The 17122-nt window shown below is 45.6% G+C and overlaps 1 protein-coding gene across 2 annotated transcripts in view; it reads left to right on the forward strand.

The window, feature by feature from the left end:
• The first annotated feature begins 4163 nt into the window (after window positions 1–4163).
• The window catches only part of LOC135396540 (ubiquitin-conjugating enzyme E2 H), a 40891-nt gene continuing 27932 nt past the window's right edge, over window positions 4164–17122 (forward strand). The window contains exons 1-3 of one of the 2 annotated variants that reach the window (XM_064627579.1): window positions 4164–4489; window positions 11998–12074; window positions 12346–12420. In XM_064627579.1, the coding sequence (XP_064483649.1) occupies window positions 4437–4489; window positions 11998–12074; window positions 12346–12420 (205 nt within the window). In that variant the 5' untranslated portion in view covers window positions 4164–4436. The remainder of the gene's footprint in view (window positions 4490–11997; window positions 12075–12345; window positions 12421–17122) is intronic. The other variant, XM_064627578.1, reaches the window with a different exon arrangement.

The raw sequence follows: 17122 nt of genomic DNA on the forward strand, positions 1-17122 counted from the left end.
GGGAGGCATCACGTGACCTTCTGACGCCATCCGCTCAAAGGTTGCCTGCCTGCGTACTGCTGATGAGGCCCAAGAAGGCCGAAACAGCTGTCTAGTACTGGCATGGCGACGTTTGACTTACAGACATATGCTTACGTGCAGCCAAAGACCTCCTGCTAATCTTTTTCCCTTTACACACTTGACTGGCTTTGCACTGGGCTTTCAGAGGTGTCTTAGGACACCCTGACGGGAGACATCACGTGCCACGTAACCTTCTGACGCCATCCGCTCAAACGTTGCCTGCTTGCGTACTGCTGATGAGGCCCAAGAAGGCCGAAACAGCTGTCCAGTACTGGCATGGCGACGTTTGACTTACAAACATATGCTATACGTGCAGCCAAAGAGCTCCTGCTAATTTTTTATAGATGCACTTGAGTGGCTTTGCACTGGGGTTTCAGAGGTGTCTTAGGACACCCTGACGGGAGGCATCACGTGACCTTCTGACGCCATCCGCTCAAAGGTTGCCTGCCTGCGTACTGCTGATGAGGCCCAAGAAGGCCGAAACAGCTGTCCAGTACTGACATGGAGACGTTTGACTTACAAACATATGCTATACATGCAGCCAAAGAGCTCCTGCTAATTTTTTTTATATATACACTTGAGGGGCTTTGCACTGGGCTTTCAGAGGTGTCTTAGGACACCCTAACGGGAGGCATCACGTGACCTTCTGACGCCATCCGCTCAAAGGTTGCCTGCCTGCGTACTGCTGATGAGGCCCAAGAAGGCCGAAACAGCTGTCCAGTACTGGCATGGCGACGTTTGACTTACAAACATATGCTATACGTGCAGCCAAAGAGCTCCTGCTAATTTTTTTTATATATACACTTGAGGGGCTTTGCACTGGGCTTTCAGAGGTGTCTTAGGACACCCTGACGGGAGGCATCACGTGACCTTCTGACGCCATCCGCTCAAAGGTTGCCTGCCTGCGTACTGCTGATGAGGCCCAAGAAGGCCGAAACAGCTGTCCAGTACTGGCATGGCGACGTTTGACTTACAAACATATGCTATACGTGCAGCCAAAAGCTCCTGCTAATTTTTTTATATACACTTGAGTGGCTTTGCACTGGGCTTTCAGAGGTGTCTTAGGACACCCTGACGGGAGGCATCACGTGACCTTCTGACGGCATCCGCTCAAAGGTTGCCTGCCTGCGTACTGCTGATGAGGCCCAAGAAGGCCGAAACAGCTGTCCAGTACTGGCATGGCGACGTTTTACTTACAAACATATGCTTACGTGCAGCTAAAGACCTCCTGCTAATTTTTTTCCATTTATACACTTGACTGGCTTTGCACTGGGCTTTCAGAGGTGTCTTAGGACACCCTGACGGGAGACATCACGTGCCACGTAACCTTCTGACGCCATCCGCTCAAACGTTGCCTGCTTGCGTACTGCTGATGAGGCCCAAGAAGGCCGAAACAGCTGTCCAGTACTGGCATGGCGACGTTTGACTTACAAACCTATGCTATACGTGCAGGCAAAGAGCTCCTGCTAGTTTTTTTTATATATACACTTGAGTGGCTTTGCACTGGGCGGTTAGAGGTGTCTTAGGACACCCTGACGGGAGGCATCACGTGACCTTCTGACGCCATCCGCTCAAAGGTTGCCTGCCTGCGTACTGCTGAGGAGGCCCAAGAAGGCCGAAACAGCTGTCCAGTACTGGCATGGCGACGTTTGACTTACAAATATATGCTATACGTGCAGCCAAAGAGCTCCTGCTAATTTTTTTATATATGCACTTGAGTGGCTTTGCACTGCGCTTTCAGAGGTGTCTTAGGACACCCTGACGGGAGGCATCACGTGACCTTCTGACGCCATCCGCTCAAAGGTTGCCTGCCTGCGTACTGCTGATGAGGCCCAAGAAGGCCGAAACAGCTGTCCAGTACTGGCATGGCGAGGTTTGACTTACAAACATATGCTATACGTGCAACCAAAGAGCTCCCGCTAATTTTTTTTATATATACACTTGAGTGGCTTTCCACTGGGCTTTCAGAGGTGTCTTGGGACACCCTGACGGGAGGCATCACGTGAGCTTCTGACGCCATCCGCTCAAAGGTTGCCTGCCTGCGTACTGCTGATGCGGCCCAAGAAGGCCGAAGCAGCTGTCGAGTACTGGCATGGCGACGTTTGACTTAAAAACATGCTATACGTGCAGCCAAAGAGCTCCTGCTAATTTTTTTATATATACACTTGAGTGGCTTTGCACTCGGCTTTCAGAGGTGTCTTAGGACACCCTGACGGGAGGCATCACGTGACCTTCTGACGCCATCCGCTCAAAGGTTGCCTGCCTGCGTATTGCTGATGAGGCCCAAGAAGGCCGAAACAGCTGTCCAGTACTGGCATGGCGACGTTTGACTTACAAACATGCTATACGTGCAGCCAAAGAGCTCCTGCTAATTTTTTTTATATATACACTTGAGTGGCTTTGCACTGGGCTTTCAGAGGTGTCTTAGGACACTCTGACGGGAGGCATCACATGACCTCCTGACGCCATCCGCTCAAAGGTTGCCTGCCTGCGTACTGCTGATGAGGCCCAAGAAGGCCGAAACAGCTGTCCAGTACTGGCATGGCGACGTTTGACTTACAAACATATGCTTACGTGCAGCCAGAGACCTGCTGCTAATTTTTTCCCCCTTTATACACTTGACTGGCTTTGCACTGGGCTTTCAGAGGTGTCTTAGGACACCCTGACGGGAGACATCACGTGCCACGTGACCTTCTGACGCCATCCGCTCAAACGTTGCCTGCTTGCGTACTGCTGATGAGGCCCATGAAGGCCGAAACAGCTGTCCAGTACTGGCACGGCGACGTTTGACTTACAAACACACACACACATATATATGTATATATATATATATATATATATAATGAGGGGGGGAAAGCCATTAAAGAAACAAGTAAATGACACTAGATGATTTTGAAATTCAAAATTACAGATTAAGATGGCTTCTATGGCTGCACGCAGAGAAACAGATACTCATGGAACGATGCGACAGCACCAGAGGACACGTGTTTCGCCGTGTTTTCGGCTCGTCAGCTCTGGGTAGCTGCGCATCGTTCGGAATTGGCAAAATATATGTAACGCCTGAGGCTCCCGTCCAGATGTGCTGGCCGACCGGGTGGCCCCTCCTGCATCCCGTCTAACCCCGAAGGGGGAGAGGGTCATAAACTGAAGCTCGGGGATCCCAAGAACTGATGGGAAGAGCAGGGGATCCCAAGAACGGATGGGAAGAGCAGTTGCTTCTTGAGTGCGAGAGAATAAACACGTATTCTCCTGGTGACTCTCTCGTCTGTTGTCTCCTTCGTCACATATATTTATATAGGTTGAATAATATTGTATAGTTTGCGCAACGGATGGATGGCGATTACGGTTTCTATCATGGCTTCATTCTGAAGACGCCTATGCGAGTTTCGGTACCCGTCTATATATACCTTTCGTAGCACAGCGCGCGAGCGTTTTCAAGCCTTCAAGCGTCCATGCTCGATGCTCGAGGAGCACGAATCTCGGAGCGCCCGAGAACTATCCCGAGAAGGAGTAAAAGAGAGCAGCTACTTAACATTGTCCGCTACCCCGGCACACCGTAACCATACCGTAACTTCCCTCGGGTTGCACACACACACCAAAAAAGAAAGAAAGAAAGAAAGAAATAGAACGACGGAAAACGAACTCGTCGACCTTGAACCTGTCGTACATAACTGCACTGTGGTACTGAGCAAAGAGGAACAGGCGAGCTTGTGTAATGAACTTGCAGGCAACTAAACCTGCAGGAGTATATCTACAAGATAACTAAACTCTCGTTTTTCCCGCTGAACAGGCAGCAACAAAAGTACCATTTTCCTATTGAAATCTTCGAATCTTCGACACATGCAGTGTTGCTAGGCGGGTTTGCTTGCAAGTGATAATGTACGTAATGCATGCCACCCAGCAACCAACGCGCTGTTCTTCCAACGTTTGTCCTGCATGACAGGGCACGACAATCCGAGGATATATGTGCGACAGGAACTGCGGCTTCTCAAAAGTTGTCACCGTGGTTGTTCCGTTGTTACACAACAAATGGACCAAGAAAGTCACGTGAGGATTTGTTTACATGTGTCAGCTGATCGAAAACGTGGCCAACACGGAGGACGAGAAAATACGCTTCGAAAAACAGAAAACAAGAAATAAGACCAGGAGGTCCGTTTTAGATGAATACAGAACTAAATTTATGTCTTAGCAATTGGAAATATTCTTGGTTACTACAATCACGTGATCAGTACGTCACATGCATTGCAGACTTGCAGCAGTTGCAGGCAGTCAGTCAGTGAGTTCGCCATTGTGATACAGATTGGTGGTTCCTCTACAGTTTGTGCGAAGTAAAATCCGTTTTTTCACGCTGACTCCTGACGTGAGGTGGGACAAGAATGTCTTCTCCAAGCGCTGGGAAGAGGCGTATGGACACCGATGTTATTAAACTGTATCCTTTTTAACGCTAAAGTCATTATTATTGGCTCGGTATCAACACATTTTTGAGCCATCAGCTATTACTGTGACTCAAATAACTGTGCGTCTTTCCTCTTTTCTTTTCTTTTCCTCATTGTAGACGTGAAGCCTCTGTCGAGATGCGATTATGCACTTCGTTAGGCACGCCAGAAATGGCACGTCTAGTGACACTAGATAAAGCATATTGTCGGTTATGATTCAGATCATCACAAGCGTTGAGTGACATCGTTTTGCACGCATTTCAGGATTACCGTTACCCTACTACATTATTGATTGGCAAATGTGGTGAATGTTGTTCAATTTCTAGAGGTTGCCTTCTCCTGAGCAGTTTGATCACCTGGCCTTGCAGGTTCTACAAAACCTTAGGGAATTTTTTCGCATGTACTGGACTCACTATATTACTCTCCTTTTGTAGTTTTATCAAGCTTTCTGCTCTCAATGGTTCTTGAAACCTTGTGCGACCTGTCTCTTTCCTTTTTTTTCACTCAACCCAGCAGCTGTACGTAACGCCTGAATGGCCACTGCAGTCCACTTTGCCATATCGTCTCCCTCGGTTTGATTTCTTCGCGGTGTCACCAACTAAACGGAAACCAACTAACGGAAACGTTACTTGTTTGTGTGTTTTTTCTTTTTCTTTTTGTTCGATCTAATGCTGGATAATCATTCTGTTTTACCCTTTCGATGCATGCGAAGGTTAAGTGAACGTGTGGCTTTTAGATCAAAACGTGCTTCCATTCATTTCTTGAATTATTTCTTTTTTCAGTTTTTACGCATCCATAAAAAAACGAGTTAAGAAAAAAAACAAAAACAAAACAGGCTTTGCTTTAACAACAGTCTTCACTTGGGTTTGCTGGTTTTTCTCATATAATAGTAGTGCATTGGATCCAGGGCTTGCATTAAATGTGGCACATGCCCTGAAATCTAAGGAAATATTGTCAGTGTTCCCACTCAGTTTTCAACACAGGATATTAATTGTAAACACCAGAGGAATGATTCTTTTGCACCTCCCTGTTGCTTCGCATTCTGTATTTGCATTTGAGGATGTTGCTATCTGTGTTTGCTCTCATATGGTTGCAATTGATATTTCCTCATACAAGATTGACCAACACAATGTTTCTCAAAGTTCTCGTCTGGTCCTCACTGATTGCATATTTTGGTAGCTTTCACTGTGCATATTGTCAGAACTTGCTTGTAAAATGTAATGCTCCATATTATGAGCATGTCCTATCGCCCATTATGTTTACATGCACAGTTTGCTGGAATGCAAAGTAACTATAGTAACGTGTTATAAGGCTCCTATAATTTTTTTGTGTCTGCACATTACTTGTGGCGATTGTGTATGGACAATTGTGTTGCAGGGCTCTTGGGTAGAACACGACTACAGATGGTGCATAATGATGAAGCCTGAGCACGACAACGTATTCAGTCGAAGTATGCAACTGGGCATTCTATGGTCTCATCCCCTACTACATTACATAACAACACAACACGAACGAGCTCAAACCAGCAAAAATGTATAGCATTCACACAGACATTGCAATATATACATAAGTCACCCACAGACACACTAAAACTAGGTTATAACCTAAGATGGATTAGAAAGGGACAACAGTGTGGGAACAGGGTTATGCCGACCCAACGAGACGAGTTCGGATGTATTATCACTGAAGGACTGTAAGGCCATTGCTTCCCTGAGAAAGCTTTTCCTCATCAGTGGTTCACGTGGTATGACTGTTTTTCTTTTTTTCGATAAGCGTTAAAAACTGGGTTGTTTCTCCCCACAGGGGTTTGCAATTCCAACAGAGCTTTAGATGCCCAGCCAAATTAGAATTTTGTTCTGCCCTAGTCTTTCAGTCAAGCATTGAGATGAACCCACATTTTAGAGGAAGTCAGTACAGTGCATTTTTAGTACAAGGTACCAACGTGAGTGTCTTGTGATTCTTACCGCAAGTAGCCCTAGATTTTGAAAAAGGTGTGAGGCAGTCAAGACGAAAGCCTCTTCTTGAACACAAGTCTGATGTCATGCTTATACGATATACGGATATAGCTTTCAGGTTATGCGAGAATTTATGGTAAAAACCATGTACCACTACCTTAGTATTTAATCTGGACAATTGTATAAACGAGGGAAAAATGGGGTATTCAGGGAAGTGATAAGCAACTTTTGAGGATACCTTGCTGTTGCCAGTCTTTCCATTTGAGTTGATAGGGCATCAGCTGCAAAATGAAAACATGACTTGAACATAGCATTATACGAGGGGTGTTCAAGTCAAACGGGGACTTTTCGTTTTTCTCAAAAGTAAAATGAACTTACAGGCGAGAATTTTTTTATTTTTCAACGTAATCTCCAGCTGCACTAATTCACTTGTCCCAGCGTTTCACGAGGGCTTGGATGCCAGCAGCGTAGAAATCCTTACCGGTGAGTAGCAGCCATGATCGAACCGCATTCTTGACCTCGTTGTCGCAGTTGAAGTGGCGGCCCCCAAGGAACGCTTTCAGTGGCCCGAAGAGATGGAAATCGCTGGGGGCGAGGTCTGGACTGTAAGGGGGATGTGGCAGCAACTCCCAGCCAAGTTCCTGTAAGGTGCGTGTCATGAGGTGCGCGGTATGCGGGCGTCCATTGTCCTGTAGGAGGAGGACTCCTTTGGTGATGAGGCCCAGCCGCTTTTGCTTCAGCGCCTTATGCACATCCCTGAGAACCTGGCAGTAATATGCACTATTGATGGTGGTACCACTGGGCAGAAAATCAACATGAACAATGCCAGCCTTGTCCCAGAAAACCGTGGCCATGACCTTACCCACAGACGGGGTGCTTCGGAGCTTCTTGGGAGCTGGCGAGCCCGGATGCTTCCACTGTTTTGATGCGCGTTTAGACTCAGGAGTGAAATGGTGCACCCACATTTCATCGCACGTGATGATCCGATCAAGGAACGGCTGTCCTTCTGTGTTGAAACGGTACCTTAGCTCTTGGGAGATTTCCTGTCTTCTCTGCCTGTCAGACACAGAGAGCTGCCTCAGGACCCAGCGGGCACTAACTTTCCAAAACTGGAGGTGTTCATGAATGATAGTGTTCAACATTCGCAGAGAAAGGTCCGTCTTTCAAGCCAGTTCGAGACATGTTATCCGTCGGTCGTTGAGGATCAGGCGCTCCACAAGTTGGATGTTCTCAGGAACTCTGACACTGGGCTCTGAGCCGCCCCGGCTTTGATCGTCCTGCACTGATGTACGGCCGTCTCGGAACCGTTTGCACCACCCAAACGCTTTGCTGCGGCTAAGTGTATCGTGGCCATACTGAGCCTGAAGTCTTCTGTGAATTTCAGATGACTTTACGCCTTCATTCACGAGAAACTTCATGACATTCTGTTCGATGTGAGCGCTCACGTCGTTGTCGGCCATCTTGTCCAGCACGTGTCTTCTGTTTTGCACAAACTTTGGACCACCACGTGGTGAACGCGGAGGCCTGTCGCGTGTGAAAATGATGAAAAAGAAGTAGCGCGAGGCATTTGTACACTCAGGAGACAGAAAGTCCCGGTTTGACTTGAACACTCCTCGTATATCATTACATAACATTATGTATCAATGACTTTACCCCACCTTTCTTAACTAGTTTCGAATGACAGCTTCCTGACGGGAGAAGCGGATTAAGGTTAACGTTCCCGTACTTGTGACCAAGGGCAGATCTATGGGGGCCCTCCTTAATTTCTGTCTTCGCGTTTTGTTTAATTGACCTAGATTGTGGTATCTACCATGCTGGCCAAGGCTAAACCCCTCTCTCAGAAAAATCCTGGATCTGCCCCTGCTCCTGACGCAGACCGTGCTCAACACGTAAGGTCACATCCAAAAAATTCAACTTCCCTTGACTAGGTTGCTCCAAGGTAAAAACAAGCTCAGGTATGGAGGATGCAATTTTCCATCCTAGGACACCAAGCAAACGCCGACAGCGAGAAAAAACAATGTCATCGACATATCTGTATATTAAAGCAGAACCAGCAGAACAGGACACAAAATAACAGCAGTGTCTAATACATTTAAATACATTTCAGACAACACTGGCACAATAGACGAGCCAATGAAAACACTGTCTCTTTGCACATAAAACGCATAATCAACAGGGTGTCCCAGAAAACGTGCCATTGAATTATAATAAAAAAAAACTATGCCATCTATAGTCAGTGACAACATAAGTCATACACTTGACCCCGCCCCCACACAAGAATCGCTTCGTGCGCACAAGTGTAGTGCGGCGCGGCCAAGTGGGGACTGGGGGACAGAGCGCTGGCACTGCATCGCGAAGAGGGGGCGTTGTGCAAAGGCTGGTAGCCAATCGCAGGAGCCTTCCATGGATGAGTGGGCGATCCCAATTGTAGGACATAAGTTGTCACTGACTATAGAATCATGTGGTCAATGTCATTTGTTTTTACCAGGTTTTTGCAACCTCTTGATGTGAATGTCATCGAACTTGAGTTTTATTATATCAGTTTTGGCATTTTGTGCATTTTGTCATTTTCGGCTTTGCTGTTGACTGCATGAGTCTAGGTGATGTAATTTTTTAAAATTATAATTCAATGACACATTTTCTGGGACATCCTGTATACATGTGACTGTAGGCCGTAGCTAAAACTGCAGCAAGTTCACAAAGTCATCAATGGCAATACCTGATTTTGACTGAAAGTTGTTGTCGTTGCGCTCAAGCTTAAGCTTGGTCTTGAGGGATCTTGTCCACCAGCTTTTCTGCATATATGCAATTCTATCTGCTACAGAACGTGGTTCACTGAAACATGGCACATTTCGATTCTCTCACAATGATGTAAAGGTGAATTTTTTTACTGTACTCAAACTTTCTGGTATCCATTTTAATGTATTTGCTTACAAACTTTCTGGGAATGCTGTTATCTTGGAGACTGTTTAATTCAGATACCTTAAACTCCTTCAGGGCATTTCATGAAGGGGGGAAGTTACAGGAGGTAATCACTTTCACAACTGTTTACAAACTTATTACATGCTTTTGGTAAAGCATTGGTGAAGGGTTTTCAATCTGCCTAATGGGGGCTGCATATTACTGACAAATTACTTGTAGGTACATTGAAATACATACTGTTTTGCAGGCATAGGGCTCATGGACTTGAGGCTGCAGGGGGGTCAGCTCCCTTTCATGCACAGAGATCAAACAGGTGTCTTCAAGGGAAATGATCACTCACAAACGCCCTGCGGAGGGGTGGGAATGAAATTCAGTTCATGAGAGGGCAGTGCAGTTCTTCCAACTACACTTGCTGACTGCACGAGCTGAGGTGTTGAACACGGCGGGGGGGTTCAGCAGTGAAGTCCTCTGCCTGTGTGCTTGCAGGGGCAGAGTTTTGTATCTGAAATTATGTGTTATTCACCGAGTGGTGATTTTTAATTGGACTTGCGATATGAGATGTTGAGGTACCCTGATGATTTTCTAATACTGAATGCATGCGTACAACATTTTCATGCTGCATCGCCTGATCACTATCTTCACCTTGGTGTCTGTTGTAATACTTGATTGGAGGATTGGTAACATGAGAAAAATCAAAATTTGCTTTTAATGCGAACAACTTGAACAGACTTATTGACTGAATGTGCGATGGCACAACATTACAGCCCACTCAAGTGCTTCCATGAAACATTCTGTTGGCAAGTTTTAGTAGATTGGAGACACTCTATGAAAATGAGGAAAGGAACTATGAAAGGGGAAGTTGTCAAATCCAAATTCAGGAATGTGATGTCAACAACTTCAACAGTGCTGTTGTTCATGCACAAGAAACGAAATGATGATACAGTATCAGCGCTGTTGTAAAATTATGCCTTTGTTAATAAAACTGGTATCTCGATTTGGCATTACAGTTTAGTAAATGAAACAACTTGACATTCAGGCCTTGATATCGCCTGGTCCGTGTTGATCAAATTCATGTCCCAATTCAAAATCTCTTGTGAATGAAGCATAATTTCACATTCTAACGAAACTGATGCACCACTTAGTGAATAAAACATGTCACATTTAAAAAGTTCCCCTTGCCAAACGTCCTGTGCTTCTCTTGCAAGCAAGCACGGTCGGAAGTACTTCACTGCCGTGTTCCTGCGCCGACCCACTCGGACCGTCTGCGCTTCCAAGAGGGCATTTGCAAGTGGGCAGAAGCAGCAGGGCTGTGTCCTTGAGTGCTGGACGGTATTGAAAACTGTACCAGATGATTCCATATGACATTGCGTGTAAGGTGGACACCCAAGTCCTTAAAACACAATACTTTTTTCATGATGCTATTATTGAAAGAGTAATTAGTATATGCAATCTGCCTCGTCCCTGAGAATGTAACATGTTTAGTTTTGTTACATTCCCCTCCATTTGCCATTTCTTGCACCAATTTTCAATAACATTGAAATAAGCTTGTAATGTTACACTATCATAGTCTGTAGACATTGGACAGTAAAGAACGAGGTCACCTGACATATGACTGAATCGTGGAGGGCAAGCCGTTAATATAAATCAAGAACAAAAGTGAACGTATAACCAAACCCTGACTATAGAATGCCCTGAAAATGAGTTTGTATAATGAAAAAACAACGCTGCTACTCTGATGGAAATTAAGGGTGTTTACTTTACTCATCAAGTGCTGATGAGGCACAAGATCTAAGGCTTTACCCAAATCTATGAAAGTTGTGTCTACATTCCCACTGTAATGAAATGAAATGAATCTATCTCTTTAAACTCGAAAAGGTGTTTTGCAAGAAAAACACCCCTAAACCTGTGTTGACTGACATTCAGATAATTATGACAAACTACATGTTTTATCATAACAGAAAATAAAACATGTTCCAGTAGCTTGCAGGAAATAGGTGAGAGGCCTCTCAATGTACCAGGAATATGAATACTAGGAATGCATGCTGCCCATGTCTGCAAAATGAATGTTCTATTTGGACAAATTTATGGAAATAGATCACAAAGTTTGTGGGATGTAATCTGCTATTTTCACGACACGAAATGTGTGTAGTCATAGGTACCATAACATTTTCCTGCAGAGACATTACAGACAAGAAATTACAGTTCTCAACAACAAGTGAGAATGACAATAACCATATCTAAAGCAGCAAAAAAAGTTCATTTTCTCCGGAATTTGTTTTATGAACTTTTGTGTAAGATATACTGTTTGTATCTAGATATTTGTGCAAAAGTATCCCGTATATCTCTTTGTAGGCAATAACGTGGCAGAAATGTTGACAACACTACCAGAAAGGAAATTAGCAAGACACTCAACTCATGAAGGTGTCTGTGAAAAATTTTTTGTTCACAGTCACAAGTACTTACTTAGTACTTAGTTGTAAGTACTTAGCAGTATTCCTTCAAAGAGTGCACACTTTATTCGATCATGGAGATGTGTATAGACAAACATTTTGTTACCGTGTGAATCTTGGGAATATGTCAATGTGTAATCTGGACGGAACAACTGCCTTAACTGTGAATGTCAGAATTGAGAGCAAGCATGAGGTGACCATTCTGGGAGGTCTCAATGAATTCTGTGTGAAGTTTTATGGTCCCAAAGCCAGTACGTAGCCAAGTTTGTCTTCTTAACCATTCCTTGTGGTATTTCATTTTTGATGATTAGTCAAAAGGCTATGTTTTTAAACATGATACATTGTGGTGCCAATTTTCATGAATATCTGATCTTAACACAAAAATGAAATTGTGTAGTTGACGTAGCTATATTGAGACAGTGAAGAATGTTACACCATGCAAAGTGTGATTCCCCATCTGTTTATTTCTTTCCATTATTGTCATCACTGTGTCACATGAGACAACATTCGTGTATCCCATAGCCCCATATGAAGGTGGAGTTTGGAAAGTGCGTGTCGACCTTCCTGAGAAGTACCCTTTCAAGTCACCTTCCATAGGTGAGTCCTGCCTTGTTGTGAAACTCGTGGTTGTGTAGCAATCTCCAGGATGGTACTCATATTAACTGTTTCACAAAAGTTGTTTTATAGAAAACATTTGCATTTTTGTTGAGTGACCGCTGATGAGCATCAGAGATGTATCTACATAACACGTTAGGATAACACGTTAGAAGGTTGTACTTTGAGACTAAATGTACAAAGAGCCTCCAGATCTCGTACAAGTGTAGATTGCAGAAGTTTTACAAGCGTACTAGAAAAGCAGATCAGTTTCAAGTGCAACGATTCCATTGCAGTTTCCATCGCCAGCTGTGAGATCTAATTGAGCAAACATTTCATGTCTGAGGTTCTCCATGGGCCATGACAAGCTCTGTCACCTTGTATCCATATTAGCAGAACCCCCAAGATGAGGGACAAAAAGGCACACATGCATACAACACTGACCTTGCTCTCCTGGATATGGAACAGTGGCATAGCCAGAAAACTTTTTTTGGGAGAGGTTCTTTGGGGGGTCAGGAACCTTTGCAATCCTTAGGTCCACATTTCATCTCCCCTCGTCAATTTTTTTCCAGGGGCCGCAAAACATATTTGAAACCATTTCAAAGGAAGCCTAAATTAGCCTGCCTCAATTATTAAGCTGTCAAACAAACCGAAAATTCCTTTAACTATTACTTTTTAAGCATAATGTACTGAAAGCTCGCATTTTCCATGGCTTGTTGCATTCACAAAGTTATGGTAAGAGTACAACAAACACCTTTTGTTAACTTTATTACGAGCAGGAAAGCCAACACAGAGAGCACGCTTTTGCCTGAGAAATTCAGTTGCCGTGCTGCACCCTCTGCCAAGCCAGCTCAGTCTTGGATAATCTCTCCTCAAGCTTATAGCTGGAGTTCTTAGTTTTCATGTTTTATGATTTTTGAAATTCAAGGGGGAAAAATCGGGTGGTATTTACACACGAGAATTCAGGGAGAAATCGGGCGCTACGATCTCTGTTTGATATGCGATCGGGGAATTTTCGGGTGAAACGAAAGGCATATGAAACAAGCCACTGCTGTGACACTGTACTCTGAAAAATTAACTTCACCGCATAGCACGCTTCTAGCCAACCATCATCTCGAATGATATTGTTATCTGCCCTGATTTTTTTAAAATGGGAGGCGGACGCCTTTTTTGCGACAATTATGAACAGCATAAGTGGCACAAAAAAGGGCAAGTGTCACACCTGGCTGAGCTCCACAAAAGCTCGCCTTTGACTCCTGCAGGAGGGGTGTAACAAAAGAGAAGCAGGAGACGTCCGTAAGGGGTGGATGAAAGTTTAATGTCTGCCAAAAGAGAACGTAAACTGATGAAGATGGCAGTGGATAGTGCCCGCGATGTTCCTCTTTCTTTTCTTTACACTCCCCTACCACAGACAATGCGTAGAAGTAAGGTCAGATGAGGGTGAGGTTCACAGTGTCCTGAAATGGCGTGGAGCACGGTGAGCCTCAGTCCGGCTCGAAGACGAACACAGATACTCGCACAGCGACAAACGTCTTACACATTAGCCCACTGGGACCGTCATCGCGGGCGCAGCCAGTATGGGCAGTGTGGGCAAGTGCAGAACTCTCAGGTGCAGCGCAGCAAACCCTCGAGCCATCGGCTGGTCTGCGACTGGCAAGGATTCTTATGGCCGTACCCTTGAAATCTTCTGATGGGTCACGTACAGAGTAGCTGGGGTCAGATGGGCTCTTCGTGGGGATCTCCGTTGAAGGAATTGGGCGCTTTCCTAGTCCTTGGTCCTCTCATGGTCCAGAGCTTGAAGCAGACGGAATTTGTGGTTCCAGCGTAGCAAAGTGCACCGAAACCACAAAGCCAGGCTCGGAAGTTCCGGCGTTCTCAGAATTCCGGCCCGAGCCGTCAAGCACTTCGTGCCCTTCTCCAGCAATGCTATCAGTTGAGATCTGTACACCAGGCTCTGCATTTCCTTCTTGGGGCCTTCATATTGTGCTGGTACACAAGGACGAGATTTCGGAAGGTGCCTGGTGTGAGAGAGGCATTGGCATTGGTTGAATGTTTGATCGGTGAAGGCTGCTTCGCTCGGCTTGACTTACGGTCAAGCTGTATGGCATTGATGTCGGTAAAACCATGCCGCAGCGTTCCAGATGATCGCTTGCACTTACTTTCGCAGAAATGACCATCTCGAGATAAACATCGCAGTCTGACATTTCGTTGTCTATTTCATCTAGGTCGACTACAGCCAAAATATCCTCATCCAGGTGCTGCAGTTCTGAGTACCATCGATCCAGTAGCCTCAGGTTTTCCACCAGACACTTGCCACCAGAACTTTTGTGTAAGAGCGCATCGATGCGCGCGATCAGGCCTAAGACGTTCAAACTTATGGAATGGCGATGCTTACGTATTACCTCCAGTTGCTGTAAGGCCTCCATGATATTGCGGGTAATGAGGCCCTCACGCCCTGTAGCTCCTGCCCTCTTTACTTCGTATGTGGACCGGGGTCCCGGGTTTCGGCACCAATGTAACAAAAGAGAAGCGGGAGATGTCCGTAAGGGGTAAATGGAGGTTTAATGTCTGCCAAAAGAGAACGTAAACTGATGAAGATGGCAGTGGGTAGTGCCCGCGATGTTCCTCTTCCTTTTCTTTACAAGGGGTTATAAAAGGAGGACAAATACGAGGGGTGTTCAAGTCAAACCGGGCTTTTCATTTTTCGCAAAAGTAAAATGAGCTTACAAGCGAGAAATTAGTTTTATTTTTCAACGGAATCTCCAGCTGCACTAATACGTTTGTCCCAGCGTTTCACAAGGGCTTGAATGCCAGCAGCGTAGAAATCCTTACCGGCGCGTAGCAGCCGTGATCGAACCGCATTCTTGACCTCGTCGTCGCAGCTGAAGTGGCGGCCCCCAAGGAACGCCTTCAGTGGCCCGAAGAGATGGAAATCGCTGGGGGCGAGGTCTGGACTGTAAGGGGGATGTGGCAGCAACTCCCAGCCAAGTTCCTGTAAGGTGCGTGTCGTGAGATGTGCGGTATGCGGGCGTGCATTGTCCTGTAGGAGGAGGACTCCTTTGGTAATGAGGCCCGGCCGCTTTTGCTTCAGCGCCTTATGCACATCCCTGAGAACCTGGCAGTAATTTGCACTATTGATGGTGGTACCACTGGGCAGAAAATCAACATGAACAACGCCAGCCTTGTCCCAGAAAACCGTGGCCATGACCTTACCCGCAGACAGGGTGCTTCGGAACTTCTTGGGAGCTGGCGAGCCCGGATGCTTCCACTGTTTTGATGCACGTTTAGACTCAGGAGTGAAATGGTGCACCCACATATCATCGCACGTGATGATCGATCAAGGAACGGCTGTCCTCCATTGTCGAAACGGTACCTTAGCTCTTGGGAGATTTCCAGTCTTCTCTGCCTGTCAGACACGGAGAGCTACCTCGGGACCCAACGGGCACTAACTTTCCGAAACTGGAGGTGTTCATGAATGATAGTGTTCGACGTTCCCACAGAAAGGTCCGTCTTTTGAGCCAATTGGAGACATGTTATCCGTCGGTCCTTGAGGATCAGGCGCTCCACAAGTTGGATGTTCTCAGGAACTCTGACACTGGGCTCTGAACCGCCTCTGCCGGGATCGTCCTGCACTGATGTACGGCCATCTCGGAACCGTTTGCACCACTCAAACGCTTTGCTGCGGCTAAGTGTATCGTGACCATACTGAGCCTGAAGTCTTCTGTGAATTTCAGATGACTTTACGCCTTTATTCACGAGAAACTTCATGACAAAATCTCTGTTTGATGTGTGTTCTCACCTCGTTGTCGACCATCTTGTCCAGCACATCTCTTCTGTTTTGCACAAACTTTGGACCACCACGTGGTGAACGCGGAGGCCTGTCGCGTGTGAAAATGACGAAGAAGAAGTAGTGCGAGTCATTTGTACACTCAGGAGCAGAGAGTCGAACCAAACCTGAACCCGAACCGGAAACCGTTATTAACCGTTATTTTTGGCCGAACCGGAACTGAACCGAACCGAAAGAGTCGACGCCATCTTGGAGCTGAACCAGAACTAAACCGGTAAAAAAATACCGGTTTCCGGTTCAAATAACGGTTCACACGGAATTAAGTGCGAAACTTTGGATGTTGTGCATGAACACAAAAACTATTTTTAATATTTTTTCTTCATTTATTAGCTTCGTAGACATCGTCTTTCTTGCCGAAAAAGTCGTGCCCTGGGTGTTTTCACGTCAGATGAGCCAGGGTGGTCTGGGCCACATCTCCGATTTTTCTGAGAACACGACACACTATGCCCCAACACCTATTTAGTGCATTCATACCAAGATTAGTTCAAAATATTTGATATTTCGTTTCCTCGAAAGCGCAAAAGCTAAGAAGGTATGCCGTGCACTTTCCAAGTTTAGCATTTTTTGGCAACTTTAGGCCCCCGTATCGCAGAGACTTGTCGTGGTAAGAGAGTGAAAATTAGTAGGATAGAAGACACCCACCTTCTCCCTCTTTATGTGAATTTTAATCGCTGCAGATCTAGCAGGTAACTCTACATAAATTTGCAAACTTCGAGAAAATTGAGTTTTTCTCTTAAGTTTGACATTTAATTTCTCTGAACACGTTTGGAGTTTATGGATGTGTTAGGTATCATTTTGTTCAGGGGAACAGGCTCATTCTGCTCATATGTCTTCCCCTTCGCTGAACAAAAAGGTCTC

This window comes from Ornithodoros turicata, chromosome 6, assembly GCF_037126465.1.
Source record: "Ornithodoros turicata isolate Travis chromosome 6, ASM3712646v1, whole genome shotgun sequence".
In the NCBI taxonomy this organism is placed as follows: Eukaryota; Metazoa; Arthropoda; class Arachnida; order Ixodida; family Argasidae; genus Ornithodoros; species Ornithodoros turicata.